The sequence below is a fragment of the Colletotrichum fioriniae genome (genome assembly GCF_027942845.1).
Source record: "Colletotrichum fioriniae strain IMI 355084 chromosome Unknown scaffold_4, whole genome shotgun sequence".
NCBI lineage: Eukaryota > Fungi > Ascomycota > Sordariomycetes > Glomerellales > Glomerellaceae > Colletotrichum > Colletotrichum fioriniae.
The window spans coordinates 1,122,468-1,139,768 of NW_027076840.1; the positions used below are offsets into that span (position 1 = coordinate 1,122,468).

General features: G+C 49.8%; 6 protein-coding genes and 1 non-coding gene across 7 annotated transcripts; 2 read left to right on the top strand and 5 right to left on the bottom strand.

Moving 5' to 3' along the window:
- Positions 1-227: 227 nt before the first annotated feature.
- Positions 228-1,178, top strand: N0V96_004147 (uncharacterized protein; the record flags this gene model as incomplete). Its single annotated transcript, XM_053188214.1, has 1 exon — positions 228-1,178. One exon carries the CDS (start codon positions 228-230, stop codon positions 1,176-1,178), a length of 951 nt encoding a protein of 316 aa, XP_053054176.1.
- A 291-nt stretch (positions 1,179-1,469) lies between these two features.
- N0V96_004148 (uncharacterized protein) lies at positions 1,470-4,016 on the bottom strand (the record flags this gene model as incomplete). Its single annotated transcript, XM_065757034.1, has 6 exons — positions 1,470-1,828; positions 1,888-2,154; positions 2,229-2,294; positions 2,351-2,506; positions 2,577-2,666; positions 2,747-4,016. 6 exons carry the CDS (start codon positions 4,014-4,016, stop codon positions 1,470-1,472), a joined length of 2,208 nt encoding a protein of 735 aa, XP_065614247.1.
- A 681-nt stretch (positions 4,017-4,697) lies between these two features.
- On the bottom strand, positions 4,698-7,215 carry N0V96_004149 (uncharacterized protein; the record flags this gene model as incomplete). The annotated part of the gene is made up of 13 exons (XM_065757035.1): positions 4,698-4,874; positions 4,966-5,116; positions 5,178-5,274; positions 5,333-5,379; positions 5,440-5,687; positions 5,744-5,773; positions 5,845-6,244; positions 6,316-6,323; positions 6,379-6,451; positions 6,507-6,569; positions 6,632-6,854; positions 6,938-6,980; positions 7,054-7,215. The coding sequence occupies 13 exons, from the start codon at positions 7,213-7,215 to the stop codon at positions 4,698-4,700; spliced, it is 1,722 nt and encodes a 573-aa protein (XP_065614248.1).
- A 1,166-nt stretch (positions 7,216-8,381) lies between these two features.
- Positions 8,382-9,056, bottom strand: N0V96_004150 (uncharacterized protein; the record flags this gene model as incomplete). Its single annotated transcript, XM_065757036.1, has 2 exons — positions 8,382-8,974; positions 9,053-9,056. The coding sequence occupies 2 exons, from the start codon at positions 9,054-9,056 to the stop codon at positions 8,382-8,384; spliced, it is 597 nt and encodes a 198-aa protein (XP_065614249.1).
- Positions 9,057-11,694: 2,638 nt separating this feature from the next.
- Positions 11,695-12,371, bottom strand: N0V96_004151 (uncharacterized protein; the record flags this gene model as incomplete). The annotated part of the gene is made up of 2 exons (XM_053188218.2): positions 11,695-12,224; positions 12,323-12,371. 2 exons carry the CDS (start codon positions 12,369-12,371, stop codon positions 11,695-11,697), a joined length of 579 nt encoding a protein of 192 aa, XP_053054180.2.
- Positions 12,372-15,226: 2,855 nt separating this feature from the next.
- Positions 15,227-15,300, top strand: N0V96_004152. The gene has a single exon. It is a non-coding gene; the product is annotated as a tRNA-Asn (tRNA).
- A 707-nt stretch (positions 15,301-16,007) lies between these two features.
- N0V96_004153 (uncharacterized protein) lies at positions 16,008-16,938 on the bottom strand (the record flags this gene model as incomplete). Its single annotated transcript, XM_053188219.2, has 2 exons — positions 16,008-16,651; positions 16,716-16,938. The coding sequence occupies 2 exons, from the start codon at positions 16,936-16,938 to the stop codon at positions 16,008-16,010; spliced, it is 867 nt and encodes a 288-aa protein (XP_053054181.2).
- Between the last annotated feature and the right edge of the window lie 363 nt (positions 16,939-17,301).

Consider the following 17,301-nt stretch of genomic DNA (forward strand, 5'->3'; position numbering starts at 1 on the left):
GAAATGAAATTAGGTTGTAAATCCGTGAGATCCTCAATGAACACATGGTGCTATTGTTTGACCTTCATGAGCATGCCTGCTCTTCCTCAGCTGGTGTATAATATCTTCAGCCTTTGGCATATTGGTTGACTCAATCGAGCTCATATTCTTCGGAGTTTCATTTCTCGCAATCTTCTTTTGATCTCGGTTGACTTTCTTTTCCAATTCACACTCATTCATCCTTAAAAATGTTTTATAGCGCGGGATTCGTCGCTTCAATTCTTCCTCTCGTCGCAGCGCGCGTGATTGAGGACACCTCTTTGGCAGGTCGAGCAACCTATCCATTCAACAACCTCGTAGTCTACGGCGATGAACTGAGTGACAACGGCAACGGCTCTTTCGCGCACGGCATCACCGGCGACCCAGCCAATGTCTACGGCTTCGGAACATGGACTAACGGCCCGGTCGCCGTGTCCTACCTCTCCGACCTCCTCCGGGTTCCGCTGACAGACTATGCATTCGGCGGGTGCTGCGGTGGAGGCGATTTCGGGGCGACATTTGACAACACCTACACCAAGTCCAAGGCCGGGGCGACGGACATGATCGGTCAAGTTGCCAACTATACAGGTCGTGGCGCCCCGGGTGTTCGCTCCTCACTGCAGTTCCTCTGGTTCGGCGAGAACGATCTCAGCATGCATACTGACGCGTTCTGGTTGGGCGATCCAAAGAACGCGCAGTTCGCAACCGACGCGGCAGCCAAGATCACCGCACAGGTCAAGACCCTCATTGACAAGGGAGCACCCTACGTTATGGTCGCCAACATCTACCCAAAGCATCTCGCCCCGGTGACACCGAAATACCTCTGCGGTACCAATGCCGACTGCGTCAAGACCTGGGGCCAGGTAATCCAGCAAGCAAACTCGGCTATACAGAAGAGCCTCGGGCAGTTTGGCAAGAAGGTCATTTATTATGACGTATTCAGCTTCATGCTTCAAATATTGGCGAATCCCAAGGCATTTGGCTTCCCAAAGCCTCTCAACCTCTTTTGTGACGGAGACGAGACGGCTCAGTGGACGGATTGCATGATTGACGGGCACGCAAATGAGTACTTCTGGATGAACTTCATTCAACCAACGACTGCTGGACATAAATTGATTGCTCAGGATATGAAGAAGACCATCGATGCGCACTTCGCATGAAGACGGTGCCAACAAAGACTGTGATATAGCCGTTTCCACATGCAATGGCACCAGAAGCTTGCTGGTACCCGAACACATTTCATTCTCTTGTACATAGCCCTTTATTGTTTTCATCGTGCACATACTTGAGACTCCAATTTATATTTGATCCGCATTTTGCTGAGCATCGACTACCAACACTTAAAGTCATGACGTCGGAGTACATTTATGAGTTGATATCACTGCGAAAACGACTTCCAATTTGTTGAAAATACCAATGAGATACGCAGCAACACACCACACACTCATAAATCAAGGTCGCTGAACGTCCTCAATATCGATGCCTTCGGTGATCTTCATGACCTTTCTCACGTCATCAAAGTTTACCGCTCTTCCGTCTTTCTTGGCCACAATACCAGCCGTCTTCACAATGTTCCGAATGCGCCGGCCATTCACATTGATGCTAGACAGGCACTCAAACTCACTCTTTGACATGGTTGAATTGTTCTTCTCCAAGAACGTCTGCCAAATCTTCAAACGGGAGGGTTCGTCTAATGCTGGGTAGTTGATATTGAGATGGACACGGGAGTAGATGGCAGGGTCAAGAGACCTCTCACGGTTTGTCGTCAGGAAGAGGAGAGATGGGTAGTACTCGAGTTCTTTCAAGAAGCCTTTACGGATTTTGGTCTCGGTCAGATGAGGACAAAGGCGTAATGTCAGGGCTACTTACGAGACACCATCCTGTTTCGTTTGGTTGAAGCATCACTGCGCTTCTCCAAGTACATATCACACTCGTCAATCAGTAGAACGGCTCCCCAGCGAGCAGCAAGTTCAAATGCAGTTGTGAAGCTCATTGAACGTTCAGGATCACGAGGACGCGGACTCAATGATCGGTTTCGGTCATCATAGCGAACTGGGACTGCGTCATTGTCGCGATCGTCCTCATGATAATCTCCCAGCTCCATCTTGAATAGCGGAGCTTGGATCTTCTCGGCGACTATCACCGAAGTAAGCTTCATGTTTGATCTCCAAAGATATCCAAAAAGGAATGAAAAAGATCGGGGACCGTACCAGACTCGGCAGTAAGAGTCTTGCCAACACCAGGGTCGCCGGCAAGCAAGGCTACGAGCCCACCACCTATAAAATGTTAGCGATGTACCTTAAACACGTATCAGTGACCTACTACGACTAACCTTTGCCGTTGATCACATCGTCGAATGCAACCTTGTCCTTGATTTGACTCTCAACAAAAGCCAGTATGAGATCCTTGTATCCCTCCGGCAGCACCAGACTCTCGAAGGGTTTCGTGTTCCATTCGATATCATGGATTCGGTCTACTTCAAAGCTTTCTATTACGAATGGTTAATAGGTGCTTCAAATGTTTGACAGTGTACTAATAGTATTCTATCAGATACTTACTCCAAATCTTCTCCTTGAGATCAAATCCATCGACCTCGGGGTCCATGAGCTGTAGATAAAACTCTGTCAGGTATTTCCTGGAATTCTCCTCTATTTCCTCATTGCGTAGCCCTGCAACTTGTGTTAGACTGATGTATATCGGTGTTCGGGGGAAGAGGGGGGTTTCTTACTGAATTCCGGTGAGATGCTCCGGCGCCTTCGAACAGTCTCGATCACAACGGGGGATCTTCGTCTGGGTGCGACAGGTGGATAGTACGGGGAAACTCGTCGAGGTACAGGGTGACGCATAGGTCGACGACCGCCTCTCGGTCTCTCGTCCCATTCATCAATGTACTCTTCCAGAGGGATGTGTATGCCATTCGGGGGAGCGGAGTCTACCGGCGACTGATTGATGAGGTCGGTGTACTGGCTAAAAAGCGGCTGAATCCTCTCTCTACGTCCATCATTGACGTATGCTGAGAGATATACTCTTCTGTGACTAGGATCGATCATCACCCGAAGCTCGGATTTCGGATCCTGCCCCGCTGGATGGTATGCCTTGTAATGAGTGCCAGCCAGACTCGCGTACTTGCGGCCCCTCTCTATCAGCTTTGCTTGCATTCCAGAGAAGTCGCGAAGATACTTGGCGGGAAAAGCAGGCAGGCTGTCGATTGAGCGAGTCCCTAGGAAATTGTCGATGGGGATATCCTCGTGGACTGTACCGAACTCCATAGCTGGGAACCCCCAGGCAATATAGGAAAGACTTAGGCCGATCGCAATGTCTCTCGAGGAGCATGATCGAAGGATATAGAACCGGTCGTGACTGTCGTCAGCCGAGTAGATCAGCTCTCCGGGCGCAAACAAGATCCATAGGTAGTTGAATGTGATGACTCCGTGGCTGACGAGTTCCTTGTTGACAGCAAACGCCCCTGCCAGTTCGCGCTTGACCAATCCCCTCAGAATGGCCAAGATCTTCTTCACGGTCTCGTTCTCCTCCTCTGTCACAGCTTTTTCGAAGCGATCCCAGCGCCAGAAGAACTGGTGGAAGGGGGCCAAGAATGTGAGATATTTCACTCGCTGGACGATGTTGTCGTAAGGCTGAAAGACGTCGATCAAAACCTTACGCGTGGCTGCATGTCGAATCTCAATCGAGTGAATGGAGATGATTGTGCCGGTACGGCCGGCGTTTACTCGGCGTCGGATAACTAGAGGGCTGCCGCTGTCATCATCGTCGTCTTTATCGACTTCCGTTAGATCAACGCCGTGGGGACATTCATCCATCCAGTTGATGCAACATTGGCACTTCTTCGGGCCTTCGTAGAGATCCTGGATGATCTCTTTGCGGTCCTCCTGGCTGATTTGAACATCTTCCTCGATGCGAATAGCATCAGCTAAGCGTTCGATGACCGAGAAGTCATCATCACCCTTCAACGCCTCGTTGATCATGGATTCTGCAGACATCCTGAGTCGACAAATAATGCTGCGATGGGTTTAACAAAGGTCTGATGTCTCCGTGTCCGAAGGATAGGATCACTGACAATGACGAGGGTTACCGAGAAAAACGGTTGACATGCTGAAAGTGCCGTGATGGGGCAAGATAAAATAGGCCAAGAACCACCAGAGGCCATCTCCGTGCTACCTCAAGCCGGCTGTTGCCTGTCAGCGTGCACTCGACTGGCAGCCAAACTTTCTCGAGTTGTAGGGCTGTGAGACGCTATCTAGGCAGAATATGCAGACATTCGGACATGGCCAGCCAATCATTCGTGATGGGGAGGTTGTACCCCAAGAAAATGTGCAGATGAATAAGCACTAGCCCTGGTCTGCATACCACTAGACCGGGTCTCATCAAGGCAGATTTTGAGGCTGACATGTCTGGTATGTCCGATTCACAGCATGTCATGCGGGGTCCTTTTCAAAGGGCTCTCTGGCATAGAATCAATCTGAATTTGCATCATCTGTGGAACAAGTTCCGTATAGCATGATTTACTTTACTCTGCACTTAGTTCCTCTCCTCCCAAGAGTACACCAGACTTGGATTGACGTGAAACAACGAGGCAACATCTGAGCAAACCAACTTTCCCTGGGCTCGTCGGTGAACTTGGTTGTATACAGAGTCCCTCGACCAGGTGAGTCATGATTCTTTCAATGGTGCTCGGTCGAAGCAGCGTCGATCTCCTTTTTCTCTAAGTCATCAGACTTGGAGAACCCCCCACCAGGTGAGGCGCGATTCAGCACTGCACTCAAGCCGATTTCGTTGTTGATCTCTTCCATTCTCTCGAAATCAGCAGCGGCGGTGCCTTCAGAGCCAAATACAAGGTCCTAGATTCAAGGTCAGCTGATGTCGATGGTTGTCCAAAACATTGGTAATTTGGAGGCGAAGATATCAGTATGGCTTGTGACGTAGACATACCATTTCTTCCAAAGAAAGACGCTTCGTTTCGGGGACTATGAACCAGATAAATGCGGCACCAATGTAGGTCAATAGGCCAAACAAGATGTATGTGCCATAATTGATGCTTGTTAGCATGTCTGGGGTGACTTGTCCCACGATGAAGTTGTTCCTAAAGATTGTCAGTGGTTGGTGGGGTTGTCTACTTTAGGTAATAGTGATTTGAAACTCACATCCAGTTGCTGGAAGCTCCGAGAGATACGCCATACGGCCGAGTGCTCAGGGGCCAAACTTCAGCGATGATAATCCAAGCACAAGGGCCCCAAGAGTCTAGAATTTGTCCATTAGTGTTCTCTTCCACCAGAAGGTGCAGACTGGAGGGACTCACATCCGAAGTGGACCACAAACAGCCATACCATACACACCGCAGCCCAACTGAAGTAAGACGATTAGTACAGTCATTCAGCCAGTGCCAAAGGATAGCAGATAACGCACCCAGCGGCTGGTTGTTGATCAAACCTGTCGATGTTCTTGGCTAGAATGACAGCTATGATGAGATGGCAGGTTCCCATGCCAATAGCACCAATGCTGAGGACAGGCTTTCGGCCGACACGATCAATCCATAGTACGGCAGGAATGGTTGCAATAAACATAACGACACCAACGACACCGGTGGCAAGCAAGCTCGTGGTTGTTTGACTCAGGCCCAGTTGGCTAAAGATCTGAGGAGCATAATAGAGAACCTGGACGTTTTGTCAATTAAAATTATCGCAGATAGAGTCTCGCCGGCAGGACTTACGGCGTTGATACCTGTCCATTGTTGGAAGAACTGTGTATTGTCAGCAATCCTTCATGTTTCATGCAACCTAATACGAAGTGTGTATATGTGATCGAACTCACCATAGTCACAGTAGCGACAATGACCCTCTTGAACATGGCTTTGGTCTGGAAAAGAGCCTTAATAGCGACGAACTGCAACTTGAAAATGTTCCAAGCAGTCTGCTCCTTCAGATGAGGGAAGTGCTCAGCTGTGCTTCGCTTCTCGAACAGCGACTGGGCCTTGATCTCGAGGAACTCCAACTCGATCAGCTCGTGGTTCTCGGGGAGGTCTCGGAGATCGGCGAGGATCTTCCTAGCTTCCTGCTCCCGGCCATGATGAATGAGCCAACGCGGGGAGAATGGCATCCAAATCATTCCCACGAAGAGAATAACAGCGGGGCCCAATTGCAGGCAGATCGGAACGAGCCAAGCGGCATCTGACTGTGTGTCTTCGGTGGTGCCGCCAATGTAGTTACATCCGCTGTGAAAAGTCACGTCTGTCAGAACTTGCGCAGAATTGACATAAGATGTCAATGTAAGTGAGGGGCATACTAGTCCTGCTAATGGTCAGATATCTTGACGGAGGTAATGGGTACGAAAGGGCAAGGAGCTTACAATCCAAAAGCTGATCATGATGCCAAAAGTGATGGCTAGTTGCTGTAGAGCTACAAGAGCACCTCGAACCTCACTGTTGAAAACCTACTGTCAGGGAAGAAACAATGTTGATGTTGCATTTGACTCACGGTGGTGCACACTCTGAATTGTAAAGTGGGACGATCATGGAAAGACTTCCAACACCCATACCACTGTTCTTCACATCAGCGCTGAAAGGCAAGTTTATGAGAAAGACTAGCAGATGACAACTTACGTGACGAATCTTCCCCCAAGGATTGCCTCATGGCCACCAGAAATGGAAGAAATTTGGACAATAACACCGAGCATGAAAACACCAGTCGCAATAAGTACACCGTATTTACGGGAGCAAACTTCAGCAATGAAGCCGGATAAGATAGCACCGACCCAGGCGCCAAGCTCAAGGATTGATGTCAGCCAGCCTTTTTGGGTTGGGTTCTTAGTGTATCCGTCCATATCTGAGCCGAAAGCATGTGTAAGCTGGTCGAAATCCCCAATGATGGCGGTGACATCTAGGATTAAAAGGGCAGGGGAATCTCACGCTTTTCGAACGATGGCATAGCGAGAATACCGGAAAACATGCCCTAGTCGGGAGTAAGTAACTCATATCTACTAGGTTTCTGCGATTCTAAACCCAATATAAACAGCCTTCCTTACCTGGTTATAGCCGTACAAGACACCGCCAATGCAGGCGAAGGCGGCGATGCGGGCGACTTTCCAATTCTTCACAAGAGCCCTTGCACCACTAGCCCCCATCAATGCCTGGCGTCTTTGTAAAGCAGCATCATAAGCCGCATTGCCAAATGAGTGACCTCCCATGATCGTTGGTATGCTGTCCTTCTTGCACGTGATAAGACACGAAGGTTTGGGGCCTGGGGCAGCAGATGCTCGATGCCGTTTGGTTGACAGCGTTGCTGAGTAAAGTCAACGTCTTAGGTCACAGTCAGATGAAGTGGTGGAACTGGGTCTGTGGTTCGATGGGACCGTCGCCTCTTTTATTGTCCTGTGAGAGAACCTGGAGGCACAGCTGCAGGGTGTGAGCATTGCAGAATCTGGTACGATGATCTTCCTCGTTCCTTCATGTCGGGTTTCCACGCGAGTGACCCACGCTACCGCCGGTGGGAGTGCAAACCAATGCAGATACGAATACTCTCAGCAAAGAAAGCCACATCCTCATTGAGCTTGCTTGCCTGTCGTATGAAACAGCTCTCGGTCGAATGTGACAACGCGCCGAGCCTGAAGACCCTGCACGATACCCCGCGTGAGACTGGCCATGAGACGACAAAAAGCTAGCGCGATCAAATCATGAAAGCCGGCAATAGCAATTTAGCCTAAAGGCGTTGAGGGTGTAACCGTCTTTTGCCAGTCTGGGGGAGGATGCCGGCGCTTATCCCCGGCGCCGCCACGCATGGGGATTGGATGGATGCGTTGACCTTACGCTGCGGTGACAAGGGTTCGCTCACACGCTTTCATCTTACAGGTTGGATGGTTCCGATCCATTCTACCCCATTTACCGGCCGAATCCCGTACGTTTTTGACCTCCTGGGGTACAGCAGCTCGCGTCTTGATGAGACCGATATGCGCCGCGCTTGACTGTCTCGGGGAACCTGTTCATTACCTAGTGAGATATCACACCGGACGAAGACATTGCTTCGGTTTCCGGATACCGGGCTGAAAAAAACGGCCCCGTTTACGGACTAGGTAGAGCTTCCAATATTGACTTTCAGCCAGAATAGTCTAGATTCTTATATGCGTAAATCACATTGACGGACTTTGCAGAGCTTCGTTCTACGCAGATATCATCGCCTTGTCTCGCTATGTTGCACTTGAATTCATTGCTAACTGAAGTGTTGCTCTTAGCCTTTCGGTCAGCTCTCGGCGGATTCTTTGGGTCTTGCATATAAGTTCGCTCGGGGGAGCTACCGGAGTTGGAGACCGGCTAGTCTTCCATTGGTTCAAAAGACCTCGATGTCCCCTGCTGAGCTTCAAGCTTTCAACGACGTTTCTGGTTCCCTGCCGAAAAATAGGCCGAACAGTCGATCACACAGGCTGTTTGATCTTCCTTTGACGGGTGTATCGCGGCGCAACTCTCCAGATCGGCGCGGATCATCTCCAACAGGCTCTTTGATCCAGTCGCTCGGAATCTGAGTGATAAAGTCGTACCAATAGTCGCCGAATAAGCGGTAGCCCTGGTTGGTAGGATGAATACCATCTCTCAGTGCATTCATTGGAAAGCTCGAGAAGTCGACAGTGAGGATATGTTTACCGGCGCTTTGTCGGGCTTGAACAACTCCGTGAATCACCGCGTTGAACTGAGCTATGTTGCTCATCTGGACGGGGTCATAGCAGCCGATGATCTTGGCGACAAGGACTGCGGCATCTGGGCAAGTCTGCACAATCTGGTCGATCAAGTGGCCTAGACGGTCTGCGGTGGCGTGAGGTTCGCTGCCTTCTCTGGCAACGTCCGGATTCGGATTCATGTCGTTAGTTCCAGCATGGATCAGGACGATGTTGGGCCTCTGAGCCAAAGAAGGTCCGATATTATCTGACATGAACTTGATAGTCATGCCATTCCACGCTGCCTAGTAAGTCGGACATTTGGTCAGCTGATGGATTCTGGCGGAGTACATTATCCAACGTACATAATACCCTTCACGCATCGTTCCATGCATGGTTTCCGTTCCAGCAAAGACGACTCTATCCTCTTATGGATTCGTTAGTATGGTATTTTTGATTCGTAGAAGAGGACTGACCCACTTGACAGGTCTTCTCGGAGCTTAAGTCTGTAGCCGTTGCCATCGCCTCCCTCTATGTCACTGAGAAATCCCACTGTGATGGAGTCGCCAACCCCAAGGATCCGGAGAGTCGTCCCTGGTTTTATCCCTTGGCCGGGCCTTATCCCTTTAAATTTGAGTGGCGCATGGGATGCCATCGCGACTTGGATCGCAGATTACTCTTTAACTACTTCAACGCTAATTTGACGTTCGATATCGTGAGCGGTTCCTTGACGTTAGACTCTTACCGTGTTGGACTGCTGCAGCTGACTTGATGAGTTCGTTGGTGATGTGTGCACGGCCAACATCAAGATCTGTGACGTTGGTTTCAGACGGAGCCCCTCAACAGCTGAGGCTCGACCCCAGGAATGCAACAACAAAGCCAAGAACATGAGTGCGGAGTACGTTTTTCCTTTCCGAATATTTCGCAGAGAACCTTAACATTGGCCAAGGACTTTGATTGGGTATTATTCAGAAGGAATTTCAATCAACTCAGCCCGTCTCATATCATAATGCATGGTTTGACAATGAAGGTTTCCGTGCACTAAAGGGCAGTTATATAACCTCAGGTTTTCCAGCCAATGCAAGTTCTATGGAACAAGGACTTCGTCAGATCGGATCACTGCTCGCATATATTGTGAGGACGATTGGCAGCCACATTGTCAGTGGGCATGGAGTCACGACAAAACATTGCTTAGGTACTTACTTTGGATCATTGGTCTTGTCTCGCTGAGAATGCAAACAAAAATTTGAATGAGTCCAATGAAGCATCGATCACCAGCCCTATTGATAGAAGAACTATCACGAAATTTCGGGCGCGCCGTTAAGGAGCGTGACTATCCTTGTACCTGGCGAGGACCCCCACATGGTGGTTAGCTGTCGTATTTGATACGAATAATCGCGTTCAAAAATCGTATTGCAATGCGCTTCGCACCGCCGCTGTGGATCACCCCTGAATCCTTACGTCTGTTGTCGAGCTATGGTATGTAAAGATTCTAAGACATAAAAAGGCCTCGCCATCCTTTTTTTCAGCTTGTATATACTTGTAATATTGCCATTGTAGTTCTATCAGTCTCTTCTCTTCATACAGTGTTCATTTTTGGCGATTTGCCCCATCCCCACGCTCTCTAACGACCAAGACTCTCGACAACATAGATTAACATCAAGACGAAGCGGTCCAAAAAATGGTAAACGAGCTGGACGGACCTGGTCCCTTCGGACCCGTTGTCAACGGAACACAAATTGTTTTCTACCATTACCGTCCGAACGGAGGGGCAGGATGGGCGTTTCTCGTCATCTTTGCGCTCGGTGCACTTGCTCATATCGGCTACATGTTCTGGCTAAGAGCATGGCACTTTATACCTTTCATATTGGGTGGCGTTGGTAGGTTTCCTACATACCATGAAACTTTAACCCCTACCTGCCGTGACTAATACAGGAACCATAGGGGAAGCATTTGGATACTACGGACGTGCAAAGTCTCATGAGAACCCCATCGTAGCTGGGTCCTTCATCTTACAAAATCTTTTGATTCTTGGATCTCCGCCGCTTTTTGCCGCGACAATTTACATGAGTCTCGGTCGTATCATGATCGCCCTTGACCTCCGACGCCACGCTTTCGTGAGCCCACGCCTCACGGCCTTTTTCTACGTCCTCGTCGACATTGGCTGTTTTGTCACTCAAGTCTTTGGCGCCGTCATGCCGGCCTCTGGTACGAAAGAGGGTATCAGAATGGGTAGGACCCTCATCATGTCCGGTCTTGCGGCCCAACTCGGCGTTATCGCCCTTTTTATACTATCCTGCTGGCATTCTCACACCTGTGCTCGACGCGAGGCAAACGATTTAAACGCGACAAGGGCGGGCATCGAGTGGAGAAAGTACTACCTGATGACCTATGGAATCGCTTCTCTCATGTTACTGAGAAGTTTGTTCAGGGGCATTGAGTATTTCCAAGGCGAGAGTGGGTACCTCATGAGCCATGAGATCTTCTTATACCTCTTTGATGCCGTTCCCATGGTCACGATTATGGCATTGTATCTTTGGATTCACCCTGGAAGATTGGCTCGAGATATTGGCCGCGTCAAGAGTTACACTTGGCCTGATGAAGCCAATATCATGCTTGAGAGACGATGAAATTTCATTTGGAGACTCCAGGGTAGCTCAAACTCGACATGTTTCTTTTTCCGTTGTATGTTCGATTCCGGCAATGCATCAATATCATTCATATAGAACGATACGATAGATGAATTTCTTTTGTTCCAAGCAGGGATTGACATCATTCAAACGCATCTAGAGCTCCAGCCCTGTCATAACTGCACGAGGGAACTAGTTCATTTCGGTCAATGGTCATTGCGCCCCAACCACTTCTCGCAAGCCTTGTAAATCTTGTCAAAAGACTCAGAATGTTGCACGACACGTTGATAATGTTCCTCGCCAGCTCGCTTGACAAAGTATAGAAATCCAACGAAGACGAAGTCCGTGTAAGATACTGAATGTGTTATCCTTAGCGGTTGTGACGGTGGAATCAGGATGGAAAGCTCGAGAGTGCATGCATACCCTTGTTACCGAGGAAGTACGGGCCATCCGTCTTATTTAGAAGATTCGCGAGCTCCTCCAGTGGCTCTTTGGCATTCGCCCAGGCTTCATCCCCTCCCTTGGTTTTCTCAAGCTCATCCAGCGAGACCCCAAACATCTCCGCCCTAGTTCGATGGAAGTACTCCGCGCTATACTCGCCCAACATTTTACGGGGGACATTGGGCAAGAGGACAGCAACAAGAGCTCCAAAGGTCTTGCTAAGAAGATCGTACATGGGCTGGAGCACCTCTGAGTCAATGTAGAGCGGCGGCTCAGGGTAGTCTGTCTCGATGCGCTTGATGATCTTGGCGCTGTTCATGATGTATGTGCCATCAGGGAATTGCACAGTGGGACACGTGTAAGGCTTGATCTGGTTCGGGTCACCTTCCAAGCCGGTTGGCTTGAGCCTAGGCTCGATGTCGGGATACTCGAGCCATTCCGTCTTGTAGTCGATGCCTTTGTAGTTGAGGGTCAGTCGAGCTGTATGCAGAATTACGTCAGTCAAAATCTCCAGCGGCTACCCTGGCTGAGTGAGGCTAAGTGAGGCTACACACTCTTCCAAGGATTCAGAGACCAACAGGTCCCGTTCCGATCGGGGATATCGAACAAGATAAGCTTTTCGGGCATGGTGACTTTGATGTCGCGATTTCTGTGACTGATGGTGGGATTTAACGAGAGTTTGTAGTGAGGGTAAGCTCTACTTTATATAAGTTAATTCAGATGAGAGGGGTAAGGAGTAAGCGTGAGGGGATTGAGAGGAACAAGGAGCTTGGCAAGGGTTCATCGGACTGATCTCATTCATTACAAATCGGCCGCCTGGAGGATCCACGGCGAGCTGTGGGGCTCCGGCGCTAGCTGCTTACTGCGTCGGTGTTCATTGACCCAAGTATCAGAGCACAATAAATGATGTAGGACATAACTTTGACGGGTATTTCAGCTGTAAAAATGGTGAATGCAGTACTTTGGCAGGCGTCGTTTCGTAGTGTTGAAGGATCCGAAGACCGAGGAACGGACTGTAGGATGTGATTTGAACATGGGTCCCATAATCTTGACTTTTGCACCACCGAGGGTGCCTAATAAAAGTGTAGGTTTTTTAAGCTGCCGAGACCCAGACTAACTGACGTAGTCCGAATACCGAGCAGCGAACGAACAGTTCAACCGGGCTAGAGCTATTTCACGCTGGGAGTGACACGGTGCTCTGAGTCAAAATCAATCTAATATTCGTACTGATTGAGCGACCTATAAGTTACAATGGACTACCTATATGTTAGTGGAAACCCCTCTTACTCTTTCTTATACCATGGCTTGTCACCAGAGCTTGCATCGCTACTGATCGTCCGTAGAATTAGCTCGACCTCATCGTCTGCAGCTTCAAGAATATGTTCTGGGGGAAATTGCGGTTTCCATCCAAGTTGAGCACCGTGCTCGGCTGTGAAGGTGCATCTAGGTTCAAATGAACAACGTTAGCCATGACAAACACACTGCTGGCTCATAATCATGCACTTTACACAACTCGGGATTCTCTTACTTTCCAGCCAATCTCATTTGAACGAGAGAACTCTCGGTGCTCAACCCTTGAGCCATTTTGCCAAGCGCCGTTTCGTCTGCCGGGGTGATACGTTCATCTGTAATGACGTTCCGGGCCCTGAGTGCCTTGGCCATGGCTTCATATAGATCATCCCAGGCAACAATACCGGAAGCTGCGAGATAGTAGCCGTTCTTCCCATATCCTGGGTCTTCTTTCTGCAAAATTGATCGCAAAATTTGGAGGTAAAGGGTCGTATTATCGACGACGTGGCATACGGGCCAAGTCTAAAGATAATGTAAGCTTACTTCAACATTTCGAGGAGGGATTCACCACGTGCTGGCCGATCAGATGTGACTGAATGAACTTGACCTGCAGCGATACCGGCCTTGACGATGTCGACAGTTTGGATGGAAATAGGGTTCCCAAATCCTTCTCCCCTTCCGTCTTCGTCATAAAGTCAGAGAGAGAACTGTTGATAGAGTGGTTTGATGGGATAAAAGGCTTACAAACTATGCAGGGAGCAAAGATATAAGACTTTACACCGTTGGCTTGGGCCAAGTCAACAACTCGGGTATTCGTCTCGACAGGCTTAAGAAGACCCTTCAATTAGCATGAATTGACGATAACTGAGAGCTACACCGCGAACTTGCCTTTTTCATGAAAGAAATGGGGGGTTCTTGAGCTTTCTGGATGTCATACAGACCGGGGTCGGTATCCAAGAGCGGACTATCTGTGGGAGCACCTGCAAGACCCGAAAAGATCTTGGCCCCCGATGTCTAGAGAAGCAAAATCCCGCGTAAGCAGAATTCACTGAATTGAGAGCGGTGCCATTGACGGGATGTACACACGTGAAGCAAGTGAACGTCTAGACCCGTCTGAGACTTCACTTCGCCCAAAGCCTTGATGAAGTTTTCTTGGCCCACGGATTCGAAAGCATCAATCAAGTAAAAGACAATGGTGATCCGATTCTGCACCACCGCATCTCGAACTGCCTGCTCATCTCGAGAAGAGAACGTGAGAGGCTCGGCACCGTATTTCTTTATTTGCTCTCTTTGAGCGTCTGTTCGAACAAGGGCAAACAGCCTATCGTAACCCGTGAGGCCAGCGCTTGCCCAGCGAGCAAGTAAAGTGCCTCCGAGATAACCTGACGCACCCGTGATGAGAATATTATGAGAACCAGTCATGGTAGAAGTTGTCCTTGCTTAATGTTTCTCGTGGAGAAATCAAAAAGATAAAAAGATAAAATTCAATGATCGTCGCAATCTGGCGTAGTCTTCATTCAAATGTGGCCAAGACGTCTCCTACTGGCCAGGATTCGGAACGATACGAGTTGCAGGATTCACTTCTCTTTTGTTATCAAGACTCGACGGATAATCCGAGGGGCTCGCCGAGTGACCATGAAGATTAATAACGTGGCTCAGGACCTTGTTCCAAGACTAACTGCTACCGTGGACTTCGGCATTTGTAAGCACATCTCTCAGGGTAATATCTCGTGCTATGGGGATGTCATGAGCTGAGTAAATTAGACAAAGAGTAGTATCCGAGTCATCGGGAATTGCACGGATATAGCTGACGCGCCCGGGACAGCCCTTCTGTGCTGAGTCAACCCTACACTTGGATTCACTATTGAATGTGTATTGCCCTCAATTATAAACTCTTCAGTGACATAAACTCTGTTCGACTACACTATCGGCTTTATGATTACAACCACGAGCCCCATATCAAACCAACTCTTAGTCAAAACGTTGCAGTAGATCAACTTGGACGTGGGCCGCAGCGTTCTGCAGGTGGTGCCCAGTGTGGGACTTGGTGCTTCTGTGTCGCTGCCATTGGGTCGAAAGGCACTCGCTTCTGCTCGTAGGGCTTTGAATGTCCCACACACAAGACACCGCTTCAAGCTTAGCATCATAATCAAACTGCGAGGTCGTCAACATCATCGAGAAGCATCTCAATATCCCCGATGGCACAATTGGCTAGCGCGTCAGACTGTTAATCTGGAGGTTGGTGGTTCGAGCCCACCTCGGGGAGTTACGATGGTTAGAACCCATCAACTCATTGAGATTTCACTTTTATTATTTTTGACACATCAAAAATGAGATAATATGGGCCGTCTGGCATGCAGATGGCAGTGGAAGAGTTCCAAATACTCTTGCTCAATCATTTATACGTTATGAATATGTATGAGAATGATAAGTTGTGACCATCGTAGCCAGGTCACAGACGACTTAGGTATCCTGCCATTCAACATTCTCCGGCGCAGCTAGTTTCTGATCCCGAGATTTGGCATAGCCGAGTCCCTCCCACCCCCAAGGGCTTGTTTCATCTTGACGCGAGACACTTAGCAGCCAACGTAGATGGCGTTGGCGAAGACTGTGGTATAGAGTGGTAAGTACGTGAAAAGAAAGCTAAGAGAGAGAGCGGGAGAGGCTTACGGGCGTAGGTGTCGGCGTGGTTCAGGTTCTGGGCAGCGGTCAAGCTCTGGACACAGCTGTAACCGTAGCAGGAGCTCTGGTCGGTGGTACCCTTGATCTGGGTCAAGTGGGTAACCTCGTGAAGCTGAGAGAGATCGAGTTAGTCATTGAGGGAATTGGTGAATCTTTCCCCGGAGCGAAACTTACGGCAGTGGTGGCGCGGTCCTGAGCGTGGCAGGTGCTGGAGAGAGCAGTAAGGCTGTTGAAGAAGTAGGGGCCTGTGGCGCGGGGAGTATCGTCAGATGAGTTATGAAAAACAACATGTTATGTCCCGTCGTCAGGATAGTGGTACTTACAGTTGACCATGTAGGAAGCGGAGGGAAGAGTGTAGGCAATGACACCGGAAGAGCAAGCAGGGTAGATATCGGTGCAGTACTGCTTGGAGACACCAGAGGTGGTGCTGCCGCACTCGGTGGCGACCTTGGCAAAGACGCCAGCGACGGTGGTACGGGTAGCCGTGGAGGAGGACTTGAAGTACTCAACCATCTTGGCAGCGGCGCCAGTGGAGGCGGCGGAGGAAGCAGCAGCAGCGAGGGCGCGGCAGTTGGAGAGGGCAGTGGTGGTAGCGGTGCGCTGGGTACCGGTGCAGTCGGACTGGACGACGGTACGCTTGACGTTCTCGCGGAAGTCGCGGCGGACCTTGGAGGCGGCGGCGCCGTCAACCTCGACGCTCAGGACGTTTGAGCTGAAGGAGGCGGTGCTGGTGATATCGTTGCTGCCGACCTCGGCGATGGAAAGAGCGCCCTTGGCGGCAACATCGACCTTGCCACCGACGCTGAGGTCGTGGACTTCACCGTAGTTCCACTCGACAGAGACGGTCTCGCCGGCGGAGATGACCTGGAAAGCATCCTCAGGAAGGCCGTTGGTGCCGAGACGAAGGCGGATACCGTCGAATTCGACCTTGTCGGCTATTGATGAGGTTTGTTAGTGGCCAAGATTGAATCATGGCGATATTCATAAGAAGGCACTTACAGCCAGCAAAGACCTCAGCCTTCTCGACAGCGAGCTTGTCGAGGATGGAACCAGCCTTCAGGACCTTGAGGTCAGAGGCACCGGTATTGGTGATGCTTGCCTTGATGGCGGTGTTGCCAGTCGACTCGATCTTGACATCGAGGGGGCTGTCGCGCTTGTTGAGGTCGACGACAACGGCGCTGGCAGCAGCGGCGAGGCAGGAGAGGCCGGTGAGGAACTTCATGGTGAAGGTTGGACAAAGAAGGCGAGGAAGGTACTGCTGGGTTGATCTTGGCGATGCTGCTGAGGGATGAGGAGCAGGAAGTTGGCCATCAAGGTCCTCACGAGGAGTATATATACTTGAATGAAGCCATATCCGACTGCTAGGCAAGTGTGATCCTTCACTCAATCATTGCTTGCTGATAAGCTTTCCTTCCGTATTCCACTTCCAATAGCCTTCATCATCATCAACAAGCGCTTTCCGACGTCTGCCAAGACGGAAAGAGCGACAGATCGGGAATGTGATAAAGAAGGTGGCTACATTCTCTTTCGTCGATATGAGGGGCTTACCGAGTCTAACGCAACGAGACTACCGGAGGTAAGCGAG